This window comes from Microtus pennsylvanicus, chromosome 8 (assembly GCF_037038515.1).
Source record: "Microtus pennsylvanicus isolate mMicPen1 chromosome 8, mMicPen1.hap1, whole genome shotgun sequence".
Taxonomy (NCBI): Eukaryota; Metazoa; Chordata; class Mammalia; order Rodentia; family Cricetidae; genus Microtus; species Microtus pennsylvanicus.
In genome coordinates this window covers 33,974,233-33,988,006 of record NC_134586.1, presented here as the reverse complement: position 1 = coordinate 33,988,006, position 13,774 = coordinate 33,974,233, and the positions used below count along the sequence as shown (strand labels likewise).

Below are 13,774 nucleotides of genomic sequence, written 5' to 3'. Positions count from 1 at the left end.
CCTGCTCTCACCGCCAGCAAGAGCCAGACAGTTGACCTAGTCTTCACCCATTTCATACAGCAGCCAACTGTTTACTTCTTTTACCTTATGTGAGGACCCTACAGTAGACAATATTTTGTAATCTTTCAGAAATCTACTTTATATTTCCAGATTGTGTCACACATTCAGAAACGAACTTTAATTGCCCTGTCATCTTACATTTTCCCTTTTCTCCTAATGCGGTGGGGGCAGTTCTCCTAGCCTTCCGTCAGACTAGATTGGCTGGCTTCTGTGTCACTCAACATCTCCCATTTCCCACCACCCCCAAAACACTACTGGATTTCAACACACTATTTAAAGACGTAGTCTTAAATTAAATAATGAAGTTTAAAGGCCAGCAGGATGGCTCAGTGGGTAAAGGCTCCCACTATACAAGCCTGGCAACCTAAGTTTGATCTTCAGAACTCACATAAAGGTGGGCGGAGAGAACTAACTAAACAAAGTTGTATACTCTGATGCACACTGTGGCCTGAGTACCGACAAACACACATCATGCAGATGTACAAATACAGTCTTTTAAAAGAAAGATACTATTGCTTGGCTTTTAGAATTCCAACTCTAAAATGATCCCTTCTGTGATGAAGAAAGTAAAAAAAGCAAGGCAGTGGGGTAAATTTAGAGCACTATCCTAGCATGTACACGGTACTGGCTTCTACTTCTCATAGTCCTTTTAATAGCTACTATGTTGCCTTGGTAATTTGGAGGTTTGTTTTTTTGAGGCACTGTCTCTCTACGTAGCCCTGGCTGTCCCATAGAACTTGGCTATGTAGACCAGGCTTACTCTTTGTTTGTTTGTTTTTGTTTTGTTTTATCCTTTTTTTATTTATTAAAAATGTCTACCTCCTCCCATTTCCCTCCCCCTCCCCACTCTCCCTCCTTTTCCAGTCCTAAGAGAAGTCAGGGTACCCTGCCCTGTGGGAAGTCCAAGGCCCTCCCCCCTCCATCCAGGTCTAGGAAGGTGTGCATCCAAACAGACTAGGATCCCAAAAAGCCAGTACATGCAGTAGAATCAAATCCCAGTGCCATTATCATTGGCTTCTTAGTCAGCCCCCATTGTCAGCCACATTCAGAGAGTCTAGTTTGATCACATGCTCGCTCGTTCAGTCCCAGTCCAGCTGGCCTTGGTGAGCTCCCATTAGACATAGATCAGTCACCAGGCTTACTTTTAATTCATAAAGATCTGTCTGCCTCTGCCTTCTGAGTGTTGGGATTAAAGGCATGAACCACACTGAGCTTCCTTGGAAATTGTTTTTTGTTTTGTTTGTTTTTTTTTTATGATAATCTCATGAACCCCAGACTGGCCTCAGAACCACTATGTAACTGCGTCTGGCCTTAAACTTCTGATGTCACTGCCCTTACTCTTAAGTGCTAAGAACATAGCCACATATCATCAGGATTGTTTCAATAAGTTCATTTTAAAAGTTAAGATTCCAGGTATTTCTCTTTTAATTATTTCCCTCAGTATAAAAGTTACCCTCTATGTTAAAAGTTCCAAATTAATAAGTAACAGGCCCTTGGAGGTATGTGAGCTTGGGCCAGTTCTCAACCTGACCCTCACTGTGTATGACTGTTCACATCCCTTAACCACCCTGGGCCAGTTGTATTATTATTATTATTATTGTTGTTATTATTATTATTATTATTTATGTATATAGTATTCTGTCTGCATGTATGCCTGCATGCCAGAAGAGGGCACCAGATCTCCTTGCAGATGGTTGCGAGCCACCATGTGGTTGCTGGGAATTGGACTCCCCAGAGGATGCTTCAGCCCCGCCACTTTTCTTCATCCATGAAATAGTGATTATCCCTGCTGCTTTCCATGTTTGTCTTAATCAGAATTCAGTAAGAAGATGGTGTCACTTGGCAGTACTGTGCCCAGTACCTGGTATATATGGACATTCTTCAAGTCTTACTTATCATTGAAGTAACACTGGTACCTGGAATCTGGGAGAGAGACCCCTTTGGTGTAGAGTCTGTAGGCTAATAAAAAGTTCTAGGTATCCTTCAGACTGACTGTGATGGTCTCAGTGCTGGTAAGGGGTACTAGGCATTCTTTAAGCTCTGCATGCTTCAGAAACCATCTGACCCAAAAATGCTATTTGTCTCCCAGCACATTTGCAGGTCGGCCACCCTGGCTGGATGGGGAGAGCTGTATGGACGCTCTGGATACAACTATTTTTTCTCAGGTGAATATTGAACAGCCTTTTGTGCGGGTCTAAGACTGGGAACCTAGTGAGAGGGACTAGTCCTGCCACAGGCACGGTGGTGTAAGGAGCAGGTGTGATGAAGCAGGGTAGAGGCCAGGGCACTCCACTCAGCAGAAACTAGGGATTCACTTCAGATGCAAGCAAACTACTACACAGACGGGCATGGGATTCTGGTGGAGATAGGAGGGCTGAACCTGGGATAGGGGCATTGGTGCTATCTACACTTGGTCCTGCAAGGAAGGAGGCTGGTAAGAACACCTCTGGGTAGAGCCCATGATACCAGCCTCAGTGCTGACAAACTGGTTTCTCTGGCAGGGGGAACAGATGATACCTGGGCAGATGTGGACGATGTCACGGAGGAGGACTGTGCTCTTCGGTTAGTGCGGGGTCGGTCACTCTGGGTAGGAGGTTGGGTTGGGATGGGTGCCTGGTTGGTGGCAGCCATGCTCTTCTGGCAGTGGGTATTCATCTCTGGTCTATATAAGTGGATCGGCTCTTTGCCCCTGCTTTCCATCTCCATACCCTCAAAACAGCACTGTTTAAGTCCACCCAGTAGCTTCATCAAGACACTGCTGGATACCTGAGCAGTCTGTAGCTGGAATCCCAGTATACGATGACCTCAGGGTTTCTGTGCTGCAGGTCTAAGGTCAGCCCTAGATGTCAGTCTTTGCTTGAGCCCTACACAGTGGCAGTATGCAGCTGGCCTGCTAAGTGTAAACTTGCCGGGTATCATACAGCACACCTGGCACTGAATTACAGGGTTGTAGCCACTGTATCCCACAATTGCATTTTGAGTCACACACACACGTTTTCCTTCTTTGGTATGTGTGTGTTTGGGGGTGGGGGCAGCATTTGAGATGGTTTCATAAAACCACAGTGACTAGTTCTGGGTTTTTTTTGGTTTGGTTTGGTTTGGTTTTTGTTTTCGGTTTTTTTTTTTTTTTTTTTTTTTTTTAGATTTATTTATTTATTATGTACACAGTGTTCGGCCTCCATGTATGCCCGCATGCCAGAAGAGGGCACCAGAACTCATTACAGATGGTTGTGAGCCACCATGTGGTTGCTGGGAATTGAACTCAGGACCTCTGGAAGAACAGTCGGTGCTCTTAACCTCTGAGCCATCTCTCCAGCCCCCCCTTTTTTTTTTTTTTTTTTTTTTGCATTTTGAGACAAGGTCTTGTGTAGTCCAACCTGGCTTTGAACTTCCTGCTTAGCCAGGGATGACCTTGAACTCTCCGGTGGTCACCATTTCCCAAGCTCTAGAACTACGGACATGCAGCACTGAGTTCCTTTAAAGGGAGAAAATGGGTTCACTCTACTCCTTTAAAGGGAGAAAATGGGTTCACTCTACTCCTTTAAAGGGAGAAAATGGGTTCACTCTACTCCTTTAAAGGGAGAAAATGGGTTCACTCTACTCCTTTAAAGGGAGAAAATGGGTTCACTCTACTCCTTTAAAGGGAGAAAATGGGTTCACTCTACTCCTTTAAAGGGGGAAAATGGGTACACTCTACTCCTTTAAAGGGGGAAAATGGGTTCACTCTACTCCTTTAAAGGGGGAAAATGGGTTCACTCTACTCCTTTAAAGGGGGAAAATGGGTTCACTCTACTCCTTTAAAGGGGGAAAATGAGTTCACTCTACTCCTTTCAAATGGTCTTTTCGTGAACAAGCCTACAAATATCCTTTGTGTGGTTGCTATCACATGGAAAGTCTTTAGCTGGTATCCAGCATCTCTGGAATGCACATGAGCACCCTAGTAAGATCCGCTGCCCAAACTGTTGCTCAGGTACTTTGCTAAGCCCAAGTTCTGCAACTGACTTTGAAAGCAGTAGCTCTGGCTTGTACTCAAGAATGTTTGGCATCCCCTGAGGTCAGGTGACTTCTGCCTTGGCCAGGTCATCTACAGCATACAGTTCTCAGGGAGGCAGCTGGCTCCTGGTAGTGATCAAGAAGCAGGCATTAAAAACACATTGCAGTGACTGTTTACTCTTTCTGCTGCTGCCATATCTGCATGGCGGAACAGAAAGTAGCCTGAGAATTTGGGGGGTTGTTTGTTTCAAAGGCCTGGTTTAAGTAGAAGAAATTCACTTACCTAGTATTTCACAACCAGCTGATCAGATCACCCCAAAAAATCTTTATCTGTTGAAAAATTTCAATCTGTTACATTCATAAGGCATATGGCTAAAAATGGTCCTAAATAGAGGGAAAAGGGGGAGGTGGAGATGAACTCTAATGGAAGCTTAAAGAGTCTGAGCCACCAGCCTGATACCTTTTAGAACTGAGATTATCTCAAGTCTTCTGGCTTAATGTCAAGCAGTGCAGAGAGCCCTTTCCCACTCTGGCTGCAAATTGCTCTTCTTTGAACCATGTCCCGAGACAGGGATAATCTCTTGGAAAGTCACCTTCCTTGCCTGCTCCCTCTGACTTCTGGATAATTGAACAGAGGTCTCCATCCATACTTTCCAAAATAGCTCCCTACCCCACACTTCTCTGGATCAACATGGATCTCAACCCCTTTCTCTGGCTATTATTTCAGAAGTGGTGACACACACCTTTTTGATAAGGTGAGAGGCTATGATATCAGGCTGCTTCGATACCTATCCGTCAAGTACATCTGTGACCTGATGGTGGAGAACAAGAAGGTGAAGTTTGGCATGAAGTGAGTACAGGGCATCTGGCATGAAGCAGGCTCAGGCTGTGTTCATGATTGGCGGGGCTGGCCCATAGTGCATGGCCCTTCTGGCTTGGTGGGCTGGTGTGAGGGCCATCTGTGCAGACTCTCATTGCATTTTCATTCATTCCTGATGTGCCTGCATCCACATGTGTGTGTTGGTGCACGTGGAGGCCAAAGATTGGCATCAGATATGTTCCCCAAGTCATTTTCCATTGGAGTTTTCAAGACCAATCTTACAATAAGCCTGGAGCTCACCAGTTCAGCTCTCCTGGCTGGCTGGAAAACCAGCGGATCCTCCTGTCCGCTTTCACATCACCGCGATTATAGGTGTTTGCAGCCACTTCCAGCTTTTTACATAGGTGCTGGGGGTCTGAACTCAAGACCTCATGCAGGCATAGCAAGTACTTTACCAACTGAGCCATCTTCCTGGCCTCTTTCATTTATTTATTTGTTTGTTTGTTTATTGTATTTTTGTGGGGGTTATTTTGGTTTATTTTGATTTTTGTTTGTTATTTTACTTTTCTTTGTTTTGATCTTTGTATTTTTGAGATAGTGTTTTGAAATATGGCCAAGATTGGCCTTGAACTATGTAGCCTACACTGGCCCTGAATTTGTAAGGATCCTCCTGGCTCTGCTTCCCAGATCCTGGGATGAAAGTGTGCAACGACGCTCAGCTCCATGTTCCCATGTTTAGGAGTGGCCTTTGGAGGTAGAGAAGTCCTTCCTACTGTCCGGCTCTGTCCCACCCTCAGGACCAAGAGTGGATGTGCCTCATGCCTCCATGGAGCTGTTATGGAAGGTTATCCTCCAACTCTGGGTACTGGCTGAGGCCTGCTCCTTTGTTAGAGTGAAAAAGACCTCTTATTTGCATTGTTGAAGGGGGACAGGGAAGAGTTCTTTATTGTTTGCTGCTGACTGTCCTTCCTAAGTCTGAAGGACAGTTTTTTAGCAAAAAGTTCATTGTAAGAAATTGTTACACTTATTTGGGAGTCTGTATTTGTGTGTGTGTGTGTATAGGAATATCATAACACATTATGTCCCTGTCTTGTAGTGTAACCTCCTCTGAGAAAGTGGACAAAGCCCAGCGCTATGCAGACTTCACTCTCCTCTCTATCCCATATCCAGGTAGGAGAACAGGGTCAAACTTTCTGTGCTTCGGTGTCCTAGGAACTGTTTGGGAGGAGCTGTATCAGGCAGCATGGACGTTTGGGCCCAGGTCACAGCAGTCAATTCTTGAGGGTCAGGCAGGATCCTGCAGAGTTGTATATTTGTCCAAGGAGTGATGGCCAGAGGTGGGACCTGGTGTTGGTATTCATGAGCCACAACCTTGAGAAAGTTACTTCTCTGAGCTTCAGATTCCCTCAGGTATAAGTTAGAACTTGGAAAAGCTTAACTCCGGTTTGTCATAAAGGCTAGATCTTGTGTATCCATATGGCCTATGCACGTAAGAGGAAATGACATGTTCATACATAGCCATCATTCATGCTGCTCTGTCCCATATGGTGTGTGCCTTGTCATGAATGTCCAGAGCTATTTGTGGATCACCCCAGACAGTGCTGTTTGTGGAGCAGAAAAGCAAAGAGTGCTCTGTCATCAGTAATTATACAGTAACCTCCCAATATTATAGGACACTTTGGTATCCACAGAGCCACTCTGGATCTCTGCCACACAATCCCGTGTCTGTGGCCAGGCTATATTCTCACACTGAAAACTGGAGCTGTGTAGTAGTACTCTAGTTCCCTACCATCCCTGCTGGTCGTTGAACATCGGTCCCAGGCTTTGCCAATCACAGCAAGGTGTCCTCCCTCCTTGACGCCTCTCCCACTTCTCAGCACTGGCATCTTCCCTCAGTTTGGGCTTGGACTTTACTTTCTAGTCTTAGAGCCCTATAGTCATTATCAAGAACAGGCAGCAGTAGCCTCTCTTAGAATTGCAAATTCAGCAAGCTTCTTGTGAGAGATATCCTCATCAGACGACTAGTGGCCTTTAGACCCACTCCCGATGATCTGGCATCCTCAGTGTCCTCCATGCAGTTTCATGATGCTCTTTTCTGCCAGCTCTGTTTTTGGCGTCCTGTAGGACTAGGTGTAGCTCCCTGCCTTTGGCACTAGGTGCCCTGGAACCAGCCCCTCAACCTATCTGAGCACCATTTTCATCCTTCATAACATGGGAATAATGACACTTGTTTCAGAATAAAGTGAGAGACCTAGCCCCAATAGACTCTAAATTACGGTTCTGATGAGTTTGTGGGAAGAAAGGCTCTTGGAACCTTCTCTTGTCTAAGAGCAACTTTGGACTGATGTAGGTTATGAAGATGCCACTGGGCTTGACAGTGCTGGCAAAAGTTTCTTCTTCCAGAAGCATCCATTCCTCACTTGATGCCCTTGCATTCTGTACTAGAGCCATCAGTGGCTCTGCAGATGCTTCAGACCTAGTGTCGTCCTCCTAGGAGAGGCTACTAGGGAGTAGCCTCAGCTACTCCACATGATGTGGTGTGCTCCCTAAGGAATAGGCATCCGTTTGCTTGTTTATATAGCTGAGTTCCAAAAAGGGCATGGGTAGGAAACGTAGTAGTTAGTACCACGTGTTAGTGCCATTGCTTCATTCCAGTAGCAGTAGTACAGTGTTGAGGGAGCTGCGGGCCTCTTCCCACAGCCCGGCTCCCGGCCGCCTGGCTAGCTTATGCCCCGAAATAACAACACACAAATTGTATTCATTTAAACACTGCCTGGCCCATTAGCTCTAGCTTCTTACTGGCTAATTCTTACATCTTGATTACCCATTTCTGTTAATGTGTGTAGCACCCCAAGGTGCGCTTACCAGGAAGATTGTAGCCTACATCCATCCTGGGTCAGAGCTTCATCGCGTCTGCCCTGGCGATGAGCTGCATGGTGTCTGTCTGAGGCATCTTACCTCACCTCCTCTTCTCCCAGCATTCTGTTCTGTTTACTCCACCCACCTATGTTCTAACCTATCAGGGCCAAGCAGTTTCTTTATTAATTAACCAATGACCTTCCTCCATCAGTACAGGGTCTCTTTGTTTGTAGTTTGGAACTTACTACATATTCCTCAAATGTTAACACCCTTTGTTAACCTGTCATTGGTCTACAGTCCATCTGGCTTAGGGCTGAAGATATTTAGCATGATGTCTGCCTGTAATAGCAAATTCACAGGTCATAGTCTCATTAACCAGAATAAGAATGAAGTAAATGATGGTACTTCCATAATAGAATAGAGCTCAATACAGTGTACAGGAGCACCTGGTGCAAACACCTGTAATCCTGGCACTTGAGAAGCAGAGGCAGAGAGACACTACAAATTCGAGGTCAAGCCTTATCTATGTCGTCTGCTCCAGGCCAGGTGAGACCCTGTTTTAACAAAAGGTGAGGAGTAGGGTACAGAATTAATTTGGTTGATATTCCCAGTATGTTAAGGAAAATGTACTACCAAAACTGAGCAGAAAAGATGGCATAAAGATCCCCAAAATTTTTATGTACTTTATCTGATGATTTTATGAGTCAGGAGGAGGGTACAGGGACAATCAAAAGAAAAAGAAATATCCAGACACAGCCATGAGGGGTAAAGGAGCAGAAGCACTTTTTAGTTAACATGCTTGTGTTCTTGAGGTTTTTTTTCATGTCTGTATCACTTTACAAAATTGCTGTTATTGAAAGTCATACCTTTTATAGAAAGTGAAAGAAAAAATTGTGGTGTTGGATCAGCGTGATGGATCATGACTACATGTCTGGGCTTCTGAGGTCCATACCAAGGGCAGGGGGAACAGTCATACCTTTGACCTTTTAGGACTGTCACTTGAGTCCTGTGAGGTCTTCAAGGCTCATACAGGGACTAAAGATAGTATCAGTTTAACTTATAATGTAGATGGGCAGTGCTCCCAACTCTTCCTTCAGGGTGTGAGAATAGATGGGGCCAAACTGCCCACTGGTTTGTATCCTTTGGAGCGAATTGTTGCCATCCCCTGCTTTGTCCTTACTGGGTTCAGAAGCTTGTTGAAGTAATGACAGCAGGCACAGCCCTGGGTACCAAGTCTGTTTTAATTTTGTCAGTTTCTCACAAAAACAGTGTATGCATCCTGGGCTTTGTCAGAAGTTGATCTAGCAAGTAAGGATATGAGAAAGCAAATCACTTCATGGTGCCCTGGGAGATAATTGGTGTCTCCTTTTAGCCCAGGCTCATAAGCTCAAGGCCCCTGCCTGGTAGTTATAGCTGTTCTCTCTCCTGGTGAGGCACCCTAAAATAGGCTGAAGTATTATGACTGAAGATTATCTCCTGACTTCTCAATCATTATTGAACCTGGGGGATTAGTATAAAATAAAAGCCAAATTTGGCACATGGATTGGTCCCCACTTTTCTCTCCACAAAGACCCTCATTTTGCTTTGAAGCAAGCTTAAAGGTTGTTGTAGAGTTCCCTGAGTATTCAGCCTCTGGTCTCTCACAGAATTAAGGGCTCTCACTGGACTTGGTGTACCAAACCCATGTGCCTGCTGAAGTCTGCACACGCAGACCTGGGGAGCTCAGAGTAATTCTAAGAAACTGTTCCCTCTGCATTTGCTTTCCCCTGCCCGGTGACTTTATGTCACAGGAGCCCACTCAGCAAAATGGCTGTGTTCATCCCACAAAGGCAGGCTATAGCCCAGGGGCAAGCCTCCTCTCTGACCAAGACAGCTGGCTGCTGCAGAACAAGATATTGCCTGAGTCTGTCATGGTGGTGCACTTAGGAGGTAGAGGCAGGTTTGGATCTCTGTGAATTCAAGGCCAGGATGGTCTACATAGCCAGTCCCAGGACAGCCAGAGCTACATAGACCCTGCTCAGAAAAACAAAACAAAAAGCTGGTTGACTAAGTCAAGGTTGACACTAAGAATTCCTGTCACAAGAGCAGTATAGTGCCAGTTATGTATTGCCATTTGAATGTCACAGATACCCAAACAGCTGTGCAACTGACTATACTGTTTTATATGTATTACTGTATTTCACCTAAAGCCACCATCCCACAAGTAGGAAAACCAGAGCTTAGTGACATTAACCAACTTATTCCCAGTCATAGGTGTGGGTAAAACCGTACTTTTTTAAGTTGAGTCTGCTTCCAAAGGCTCTTCTCTGCACAGTTCCTCCCTCTGTTGCCGAGGCCTCCACCTGGTAGTTTCTGAGGAAGTTTGAATGATGAAGAATGTGCCCTCCCCCTGCTGGGTTGACAGTAGTGATGTCCACTGAGCACTTGTCAGCTTGCAGGCACTGCCCATGCCTCTGGAGTAAGGATATGCAGTCCTCTCTGAAACCCTGTAGTTTGGGATTGCTACCCCCATTTCGAAAATGCTGCCTTAGCTTCTGCAAGAAAGTGAACTTTTGCTGTGAGCACTGCCTTTATCTGCTGTGATTGGCACTAGAAACTTGTAGGATAAAGGGACCTGCAGTGAGGGAGGTGCCTGTAGTGACCAAGGAACACAGATAGTGCAAGGACAGTTGGGACCTTGTATAGCTGGAAATGGTGGTGCTCAGGAGCTTTCAGTCAGCCTCAGCCTGCCCAGGGCCACCATGCAGAAAGCCTGGTGAGCTCATGGCTCCTGAGTTCTCCAGCACCTAGAGTCAAAGGTGGCAAGGGAGCTGTTGAGCAGGCCAGGAAGTGCTAATAAGGTGCCATAACGCTGCCTTCTTTTCCAGGCTGTGAATTCTTCAAGGAGTATAAGGATCGGGATTACATGGCTGAAGGGCTCATATTTAACTGGAAGCAGGTATGAGTAACAATATTCAACCATGTTTCTTTTTAGCAGGAGACCCTTTTCTTTATTCTTCTTGCCTGAATTGTCTCGCTATTTCTTTCTCTTCCTCTGCTGCTTGTTTGTGTGTGTTAATATCTCACTGCACACCCTTTCTGCTCCCTTTTTCATGGCTGCCTCTCCATAAAAGAAAGTCTTCAAAGCCAAATTAGGGAACAATTAGCCTTCCTCTTCTTCCACTCTGTGAAGACTGGAAACAGCATTGTTTCTTCAAGCAGGAGATCATGCACAGGGAGTCTCCAGAGGCCATGCGTGGCTTGCTGTTGCTTCTTGCAGCTCAGATACTTCAGTATCTGACAGATAAACTCCATTCAGCTATGGTGACCTGGTCACTTTGCTTTTTAAGCAGTCAGTTCCAGAGGGCCCCAGGCATCTGGTCCAGAAGAGGCAAGCACTGTGGAGGGTTGTCCTACCTATGGTGGATACAGCTCCAGGGCTGGGGCCTGTTGTCGCCACAGCTACATATGCTGGCCAATTACATCTCACAGTGTCATTCTGTTCTCAGGACTATGTCGATGCCCCATTGAACATCCCTGACTTCCTGACTCGCTCTCTGAACATTGACTGGAGCCAGTATCAGGTGAGGGCCTGATCATGCAGGCAGGATGAGGGGATGGTGTAACCAAGGGACCCCGTTGTCCATCCTTTGAGACCTTGTGCAAATGTTGTAGTATTCTGACATCCCACAGCCCAGATAATGAGAAACTGCTTGCCTATTGAACTGTCTTTTTATTTGTGTGTGTGTTTTGGGGTTGGGTTTTTTTTTTTTAAGACAAGGTCTCACTGTATAGCCCAGGTTGACCTAGAACTGTGTAGACCATCAGACCAGCCTTGAACTCAGAGATCCTCCTGAGCACTGGGATTAAAGGTGTGCACTATCTTGTACATCGTGTATGGCTTTCCTTATTTGCTCCAGACCCAGAGAGTCAAAGTCTTCCAAACGTAACTCAGTGATTTGTGTCCACCAGGGGGATCTGTTTCCAGGGAACTTCACAAAGTCTGCTCTTCCACATCTGGGCTTAGCAGCTTTTCATTTTTCTTTTTAATGGGTTCTGTTAGAGGAAGTGCAGAGCTGCCTGACCTCATTTGACTGCAGAAACCTGAAAGATAGAGCTGGCTCTCCACACTGTTTAACCCTCACAAGCTGACAGCTGCTGGGAGTTTCCCTTGCAGCCTGCCCCTTCTCAGCTTCCTCCTGTCTGGCTGACACCTTGTCCTTCAGGATTGGCTCTGTGTCCACTTCAGGAAGACTTTCCTGATTTGCCTCCTCTCCCCATCCCTGATGGTTGGATGTCTGCATCTACCTTCCCATTAGCCCCCTGGGTGTATATATCATGGAATTTTCCACTGAGCTATAGTTACTGATTTAGAGATCTGCTTCTGTGAGCTCCATGAGGACAGAGAACCCACAGCTTGTGTATCTCCTCAGCACCCCCAGCACGTAAAGCCAGGTGTTGGGGTACGTGCCTGTCATCCTTTACTCAGGATCATTGCAAGTTTGAGGCCAGCCTGGGCTACTTAGCAGATCCTGTCTCCAAACCTGTCCACCCCATACCCTGAAGAGAGAAAGAGGGAGAGAGGGCGCGGGAGGACAGCTAAGCCGGTGATTATCAAAAGTATCCTGCCTCCCTACCATTTTCATTTGTGCCCTGCATTGTACAACTTCCACACAGCCTTAAGGTTTCCTTTTCTCAGACCTGGCCTGCCTCTTAGGCAACGGGAGGCCCCATTCTCTTATGTGATACCCAGGAAGTTTGTAAAGGCAAGGACTGGATTTGTCTTAACCCAATTCTCTTCCTGCTATGCAGATTCCAGGGAATTGAACTCAAGTCATGAGGTTTGGTGGCAAATGCCTCTACCTACCATTCCACCTCGCCGGCAGGGATTTATCTTATCTCTGAATAGCCTTAATAACAGCTTAGATGCCCAGGCAGCTATCTGGGTACATGCCTGGGGAGGGGGGATGGGGAATGTCAGGTATCTCCTAAATAAGTGTTTCTATAAGAGCGTCATCAGAGAGGGAAAGCAGGCTGGTGCTCTTCATTGTGATCTAAAGACTAGGTTTGTGGGGTCCTGTTTTCTGGGCTATGGTTTCACAGGTTAAATAGCCAAGTAGAGACTGCACATTCCTCAGTTTGTGTACTGAGCTCTCAGGTGACCTCTACCCTAAGCTGCCCTTCTGGTCTCTCTGGAGCTGCCTGTTTTCCTGAATGCAGGTGCCAAATGGATGTGATGAACTACTCACCAAATGGGGTGACAGGAGGGGCGGTGTATGTTGGTCCTGCTAAGGCTGTCTCTAGGGAGGAAGTAAGACCTCTTCTAAGTAGTTGGAGATGCTGCAATTGGGCTCCTTGGCTTTGAACAGACCTTGCCTTTCCTGGAAGATGGGGTTGGCAGCCCTATCCCAGGCCTCACTAGGATCTCTGAGTTGTAAGTGTTCTCTGAGAAGGCATGCTGGAGTGCCTTCACAGCAGTGAGAAGCAGACCACTAGTTAGCTGGCTGCAGAGCAGGAACGCCAATGTGATTCAGGCATGCTGGGGGGGGGGGGGCATGTCAAAGGAATGCTTCCTTGAATAAAGCAGTCAAGCCAGTTTGCCTCACTTTGTCTCTTCATGTCATCTTCTGCCAGGGGTGCACTCTGCCCTCTCAGCATGTTAACTTTGGGGTCCCAGATTCCTTTATACTTTACCTCACTGGGTGATGGACTCTCTTGTTCACTCCGCTTTACACTCACTTTGCTCTGCTCCTGGAGGGTTTTTCATGGAGTGCATGGGATGAGCATCAGGGGCGGACACTGCTCACATTCAGTAGTCTCACGTGTTTTGTTTCTTACTCTCCTGTAAATCTTAGAGTCTGGTGGTGCCAGACCCATCCCTCAGCCCAGCTGTGCGGTTTGGGTCTTCCCAGTGCAGCCCTCTCCATGGATAACCAGGCCCAGCCCTGGGAACATGCTGTCTCTTTCTGATCAAAGTCTCCTTTAGATCTGCACACTTGGCACTCTGCAGAGCCCCAGGCTTGGTCCCTCCCCTCCCCTTGCTGCTGCTATCTTTACTAGCAA

General features: G+C 46.4%; 1 protein-coding gene across 4 annotated transcripts in view; it reads left to right on the top strand.

The window, feature by feature from the left end:
* The window catches only part of Mtmr14 (myotubularin related protein 14), a 47,505-nt gene that overhangs the window by 15,516 nt on the left and 18,215 nt on the right, over window positions 1-13,774 (top strand). For all 4 annotated transcript variants that reach the window (XM_075983227.1, XM_075983226.1, XM_075983229.1 and 1 more), the window contains exons 4-9: window positions 2,150-2,225; window positions 2,562-2,622; window positions 4,781-4,903; window positions 5,970-6,043; window positions 10,600-10,670; window positions 11,221-11,295. In XM_075983227.1, coding sequence (XP_075839342.1) covers window positions 2,150-2,225; window positions 2,562-2,622; window positions 4,781-4,903; window positions 5,970-6,043; window positions 10,600-10,670; window positions 11,221-11,295 — 480 coding nt within the window. The remainder of the gene's footprint in view (window positions 1-2,149; window positions 2,226-2,561; window positions 2,623-4,780; window positions 4,904-5,969; window positions 6,044-10,599; window positions 10,671-11,220; window positions 11,296-13,774) is intronic.